Source organism: Carlito syrichta, unplaced genomic scaffold (genome assembly GCF_000164805.1).
Source record: "Carlito syrichta isolate Samal-C Ts95f unplaced genomic scaffold, Tarsius_syrichta-2.0.1 Scaffold169207, whole genome shotgun sequence".
In the NCBI taxonomy this organism is placed as follows: domain Eukaryota; kingdom Metazoa; phylum Chordata; class Mammalia; order Primates; family Tarsiidae; genus Carlito; species Carlito syrichta.
In genome coordinates this window covers 454121-460916 of record NW_007113303.1, presented here as the reverse complement: position 1 = coordinate 460916, position 6796 = coordinate 454121, and the positions used below count along the sequence as shown (strand labels likewise).

The window sequence follows — 6796 nt, the reverse complement described above, 5'->3', positions numbered from 1 at the left end:
AACAGCAGCTCCGCGTTCGAGCAGCTGCGACCGCCCACATCCCCCGCCATCGTCGTCGCCAGGAGACCCGGGTCAGCTACCCACAAAGCCCCGCGGGGGAAGCGTGCCGGAAGTGACGTCACGCCGGAACCCCGGGGCTGTCGTCACTCCGCGTGCGCCGCGCGCGCGGCTTCCTCGTTTCCGACGCTGGCGGCGGCGCCCGGGCCGGGCCCGGCCCGCGAGCCGGCGCTCCGCGGCGTGAGAAGGAAGAAGAGGCTGTGAGACCGAGAGGCGGATGGCGTGTGGAGTCTTGCGGGCGGAGAGGGAAGAGCGAAGTTCGCGGCGCTGGCGGCCGTTGGTCGCGCCTGCTGTGACGTGCGGCGGCAGAGGCCACAGGGATTCGCGGGGCGGCCTCGGTGGCGCCGAGGGCCGGTGGACGTGACCCTGAAGCTGGCACGGGGCGTGTCCGGAGTCCTCTTGTTGCGCTTTCTGTTTCTCTTTTCCGCCTGTTTGTCGTCTGCCTCTCTGTCGCTTTCCTATGTAGTGCAAGCCCAGAAAGGCCAGAGGCCCTCTTCTTCTAATTCCCCGTAACCCCGGCGCCTTGGGCATAGAGGTGTTCGAGTCTTTCCTGAAATATTGCTCTGAATTAACCTGCCCACACGTGGAATATAATCCCCGGCTGGAAAACGCCGGTAGTCCGAGCAGCCGTTTGCTAGACGTTTATCGTGTCCGATCCTGCACTTTACACGCACTGTCTCTTTCCTCCCAACCGCCTTACGGGGTTTCTATCCCTAGAATGCCGGTTGTTCTGACGAGGAAACTGAGGCATAGGAGGGCTGGTGGGCTCAAGATCACAGAGTGAGATAGCGAGTACGTTTTCTCTGCACTTGTTAGCTACAAGGAGGCCATCGTTTTTAGTGTAAACACATTGCTGTAGGTGTAAATTATGGTCTAATTCCAAGCAGTTAATCTACCAAGAAATCTTTTCTGCTTCTCTTTCATTTGTTGGAGAGATGTATATCCCCAAATAGTTTGCACATCTAAAGCTTAAACTTGCAGACATGTTCTGAGCGCTTATCGTTTGTATCATTGTATTGGAAGTTATTGCATTGCTTCAGTAGATATGAACAGTTCTGAGGAGCCAAAAGATAAAGCTTGAAAGGGCACTGGAAGTGAGATGCTGAATCAAAAGCACAAAATAAAGCTGAGAGGTTTTTTTTGCAACTTATCCTATCATTTAGGTATGTAATACTTTGTGTCTAGACACCGAATCTCAGAGCTGGGAGGAAACTTAAAGGTTACTCAGTCCAGTTCTTTCATTTTAGTGCCAAGAAAGCTGATCTGAAAGAAATTAGATGACCTGCCCCAAATTGAAGAGAACGTTAAAACTGAGTTGAGGCAGGTATTTGAATGTCCTAAATAGGAGTTTAATATATTAGCTTCATGGGATTAACATCATGATATTCCATATCCAAAATTTGATTTGATTTTCATAACAATATGTAGTTAGTGTAATTGGTATTATACCCATTCCCTTCAATGGGAGGCACATTGTTTTAGTGTGAAAAGCAGGTAGCTACCTTAGAAAGATCCTGGGCTTGAAACCAGACCTCAGTTCAGATTGTATTTTGCTGCACCAAGGTCTCAGTTCCTCATCAGAAAAATGCTGTGCTAACGCTTTCAGTGAAGGATGACCAAAGGAGTAGAGATTGTATAACACACTTGGCATCGACTAAGTGCTTAACCAGTAGCTGGTTTTTAGAAAGTTTTTGGTTATAAGAAATAGTCTAGAGGAGAGAAAGGACAGGCTTTGGAGTGGCTCAAAGATGGATCATAACCCTGACTCTTGTGTTCACCTCGGCATGTATTCTGTCTCTCCCAGCTGTGGCTTCCTCACCTCTTAGATGGAAGTTCCAATGCCACCTCACAGTGGTATGGGGATTGGAGCTAAAGTATGTAAACTGCCTCTCCTTTTAGCTTTACTTGGAGACCTGTTGAAGCCTCCTTATTGTCATCAAAGGAGAGAAGTGACAGCATGGTACCATAAGGGGGAAAAACCTTGAGTTTAATAGCCTAAAAATTTGGTTACAGATCCTTGTGTTCTTTCTGCCCGTGGTTTTCTGAACCAATCACCTAACCTGAAGCCTCAAACTTTGCATCAGCAAAAATGCTCAGTGACAGGTAAGATCTTTTTTTTCCTTCCAGTTCTTTCCAGTTTAAAACTAAGAAGACTTCCTCCTAAGCTTTAACTTAATCTATTAATGTTATTCTAGGCACCTCTGAAGCAAAAATCTCAGGATAAAAGAAGTGTCATCTGAGGCAAAAAAAAAAGAAAAGAAAGAAATCAAGATTAAGAAAGGAGGAACTAGAATGGGATTCATACACCCTCTCTCCTGCCTCCAAGGGAAGGAGCTACTGCTTGGTAATGCCCACCCACTCCTTCCTGGGCAACCTTTACAGAGTGGAGCCTTTGGGAATTTTCAGCCTGCTGACTGTGTTATAGTCAGGGTTTCTGACTTGGGAGATTAGTGGGAAGGCCCTTGAATTTGCGTTTCTCACAAGTCCTGGAGTGATGGTTCAAATATGCCCAGGCAGAAGGGCCGCCTTGCAGAGATTTCTGCCATACTGCATGGGAAGGAAGCCCTGACCCTCAAACCCAAGACCAAAAGACTAAAAACCACACACATAGAGTAGAAAAAGAACATCCCAGAATTTCTCTGGGGACCAGTAACATGAGAACCTAACATTCCTCTCTTCTCCTTGTCACTTCAGCAATCTTCCCAGCCTGGACACTGCCATAGGGAAAGCGTCTCCCGTTGATAAGGTTATTGTCACTGCAGGTAAATGAGGGCTTCAAATAGAAATAAGGTTCAGTTGCGAAAAAAAAATTCTGTTTTGTTACATATTTCAATTTGTAGCCTGAAACATGCTACAGCATTATCTGTGAATATTATATAGTAATCATAAGGCTGACTCAACGTTTTAAGCTAAAGATTATCAGAATTTTTACTTTGCTCAAAGATTCATTGAGATTTTTATTTGGTGGCTGTAGTTGATGAGAACAGAGCTAAGGGGAACCCACAAATCCTGTCTTGCTTGGCATCACTTCACTGGGTTGTGAGTTCTCCTAAGGCAGAGTGCATACATTTCCTTTGAATCCCTTATCTAGTGACTAGCATACACAGTACTTATATTTAGTAGGTGCTCAGTACATTTTTGTGGAATGAATGTATCATGAACAAAATATATACTGAGGACTGTGGGTGCTGATTCTTCTTGTTGTTAGTGTAATATTCAACATATTTGTGTTACAAATATTGCATGAGTTGTCAAAAATAATCCTGAGACTAAATAAAGGAGCTTCAAAGCGAAGGTCACAATTTAAGCAATAGTTCACATTTTAGACCAGTGTTTTAGCTATTTAGAGCACGGTTAATTAATGACTTTTTTCCCATTATTGTCATTTCTCATTTTGCTTACAATCAGATCATAATGAAGATGCATTTACTTAAACTACTGACTTTCTTATAAACCCAGTGCCATGGTCATTTTAGTCTGCTATAGCAATGTACCATAGATTGGGTAGCTTATAAACAACGGAAATTTATTTCTTATAGTTCTGGAGTCTGGGAAGTCCAAGATCAAGGTGCTGGCATATTCATTGTCTGACGAGGGCCCATTTGTCATAGATGGCAACTTTTAGCTGCCTTTTCACAAGATAGAAGGGGCCGACAGGCTCCCTTGGGTTTCTTTTATGAGGGTACTAATCCTTCATGAAAGTACTACCCTCGCAACCTATTATAATTACCGCTTAAAGGCCCTGCTTTTGAATACCATCACCTTGGGGGTTAGGCTTCAGCATATGAATTTGGGGGAGACACAAACATTCAGATAGTGTCACTCATCTCATAGGTCACCTCTTTCATCTTTGGGTCTCCAGAACTCTGTGTGTGTGTGTGTATATGCGCTAATAAGCACGTGCTGAGTGAATATAAATGAACAAACCTTTCCTGATCCTCAGACATTTCTAACTGAGTTCCATTATTACCAAGCCTCAGGAGCACATTACTTTTTGCCTTATGATCTGTTTAGGTGAGTTTTTATTCCACATATCCCACTAATTCAGTGGTTCTCAAAACTGAGTATTAGAATCCCCCAGAGGGCTCTTAAGAACAGTTTGCTGGGCCCCAACCCCAGAGTTTCTGATGCAGAAGATTTGAAGTAAAGGGACAGAAATTGGCACTTCTCACAAGTTCAGAAATGACATTGATGCTATTGATTAGCAACCATACCTCATAAACCACTGTATTTACATTAAGCTGCTTGAGGGCAGAGACTGTGTTGCCTTTGTTTCAGTATCCCCTGCAGCCTCTGGCACATAGAAGCTGCACAAGAAATAGTTGATTTGCATAATAGTGCAACGTTCAAAAGATTTGCTGAAGCTAGGTTACAAGTATATGAATGAATATATGTTTAAATGAGTGAATGCATGTAAAAGCTCTTAAAATATGGCACATAGTAAGCTATGTTTGCTTTAAAAACATCATAAATGTAAACTTTCTTTGCTTAACATCATCTAAAATACACCAATCATCCTAGATGTGTGCTCTTTCAAGAGCTTGTATGTGAGAATAACAGAATCATAGCATTAAAAGCCTCTTCTGAAGATAATCTAGCTCATTAGTATAGAGCATCAAGAATTTTAGGAAATTGGTCACGTACTTTGTACATGCAGAAAGATGCAGCAGAGTTTGGTAGACACACTTCTTGCCCTCCTGAGCATGCACTCAATGGGGAAGTGAGGAGCATAGAGTATGTGTAAGTGTGAAGGCATTATGTCTTGAGGAGTAGGCAGCAACTGAGTGTGGTGGCTCACTCTTAGAATCCCAGCACTTTGGGAAGCCGAGGCAAGAGAACTGCTTGAGCCCAGGAGTCTGAGACCAGCCTAGACAGCATAGCGAGGCCTCATCACTACAAAAGATTTAAACAATTGGCTAGGCGTGGCAGCACACACCTGTAATCCCAGCTACTTGGGATGCTTGAGTGGAAGGATCACCTGAGACCCAGAGGTTGAGGCTGTGGTGAAGCATTCCGCACTCCAGCCTGGGCATCAGCGTGAGACCCCCAACTCAGGAAAAAAAAAAAAAAGCATTCAGTTGAATCTATGCAACTCTTAATCTTTATTAATCATTAGAACACATCTTTTTCACAGTCTGTGAAATACTCATCATGTTTGGTAATGGCTCAAGGGGTGTTTAATGTTAATAAATGAAAATAATTTCTTTGAAAACCATATGACTTCTTAAGTGTAACCAATAGGAACAACACAAGGAGCTTAGAATCAGGCTATATTTACACATGTTTATGGCAAAGGCATTTACAAGGAGCTGTTGGTCATTTGTGACATAGACTTCTCAGCAAGCTCCAGAAAGATGTTTCTAGATGGAATAACATGAAATTTGCCATTGTAAGATCCCCATGGTAAGTTCTTTCATAAAGAAAGTACTTATATCTGAATTATCTCTTTTTTGTTAGTGTACATTTTCACTCCTAGCTCACCCAAAATGGAACACAAAGATTGCTCCATAAACTATTCAGTCAGTACAACTTAATTTTATATTTTAAAAAAATTCACTGTACAGTTGTGGGTTCTTGTTCTTGTTCTGTTTCTAACTGGCATGGGGTTTGGGACAAGTCATTCACCTCTCTGCTTCAGTCAACTCGTCTTTGAATTTGGGACATTAATAGTGCTTCATCAGAATATGGTGAGGTGTAAGTGAGATCACTGCTGTGAGTTCTTAGCTGTGTCTAGCAGTCAGCAGATGTCACTTCTGCAACCAACCTTGTGTCACTCTCCATACTGTGGTGTGGTAGAAAAGTAAAATGAAAACACAGATGTGCTAAGCCTTGAGGGGCCAGTGATTAGCTGATGATAAGTCACGTGTTTTTCACGGGCTTGGGTAAAATGAGGAGACTGGATTTGCTCTGGTGCCTTCCAGCTCTCCAGCTTCATTGGCTACTGGCCATCTTAGACCTGGCCCGTTCACTACCGCACACTACAGAAGGGGCTAGAAGATAGGCCACAGGAAGATTCATTCCCGATGGTTCTCTAATTGTTTTTCTTAACTTTCTTGGCCCACTTTTTTACCCCTTAGAAGACCATAGAGTAGAATCTGGTGTCTGCCTTCAAGCTTCAGATAACATCTGCTTTACAGTCCCCAGCATGGCCCGAAGGAAGCTGAGGCACAGGTCACTAACAGGTTCTTTTTTTCCCTGAGTTGGAGTCTCACTGTGTTGCGCAGGCTGTAGTGCAGTGGCATGACAGCTCACTGCAGCCTCAACCTCCTGGGCTCAGGTGATCCTCCCGTCTCAGCCTCCCATGGAACTACAGGCCCATGCCATCACGCCCCGCTAATTTCCTTTTTTATGTTGTGTCGATACGCGCTCTTGCTATGTTGCTCGGGCTGGCTAGCAGGTCCTGAAGTCAGTGAAAATCAGTAGGAAAACGTGGCTTTGTATATGCTAATGATGGAGCACAGACACCTCAGGGAGCTTTCCAGTTCTTTCATCATGGAGTTAGATTGTGACTGTCCCTCGAGGAGGGGTTCCAGCCTTCGGTGGAGAACCTAGGCCTTTGCACGGTGGCGTGGCCCGGAGGCGGGGCTGCCGGCGGCCTCCCGACAGGGTGGGTGAAGCGGGTCCGGGACTCCCTCCGCTGCTACGCGTGTGATGCGGTTGGCTCCGCCCCTCCGGGAGTCCCGCTGGGTCCCTCCGGCCGCGGGCCGCGGGCCTGGGCACGGCCGCCCACCCCGGCGGG

The 6796-nt window shown here is 44.9% G+C and overlaps 2 protein-coding genes across 5 annotated transcripts in view; one reads left to right on the top strand and one right to left on the bottom strand.

Annotated features, from left to right (window-relative positions):
• Positions 1–100, bottom strand: part of CUNH2orf49 (chromosome unknown C2orf49 homolog) — a 7832-nt gene extending 7732 nt beyond the window's left edge. Inside the window, 1 exon segment of the mRNA XM_021709207.1 lies at positions 4–100. Coding sequence (XP_021564882.1) covers positions 4–50 — 47 coding nt within the window. The 5' untranslated portion in view covers positions 51–100.
• A 145-nt stretch (positions 101–245) lies between these two features.
• The window catches only part of TGFBRAP1 (transforming growth factor beta receptor associated protein 1), a 70313-nt gene continuing 63762 nt past the window's right edge, over positions 246–6796 (top strand). The window contains exons 1-3 of one of the 4 annotated variants that reach the window (XM_008051249.2): positions 246–592; positions 2071–2160; positions 2253–2401. In XM_008051249.2, coding sequence (XP_008049440.1) covers positions 2350–2401 — 52 coding nt within the window. In that variant the 5' untranslated portion in view covers positions 246–592; positions 2071–2160; positions 2253–2349. Of the gene's footprint in view, positions 2161–2252; positions 2402–6796 lie in introns of all 4 variants that reach the window. The other 3 variants (XM_008051247.2, XM_008051248.2, XM_008051246.2) reach the window with 3 other exon arrangements.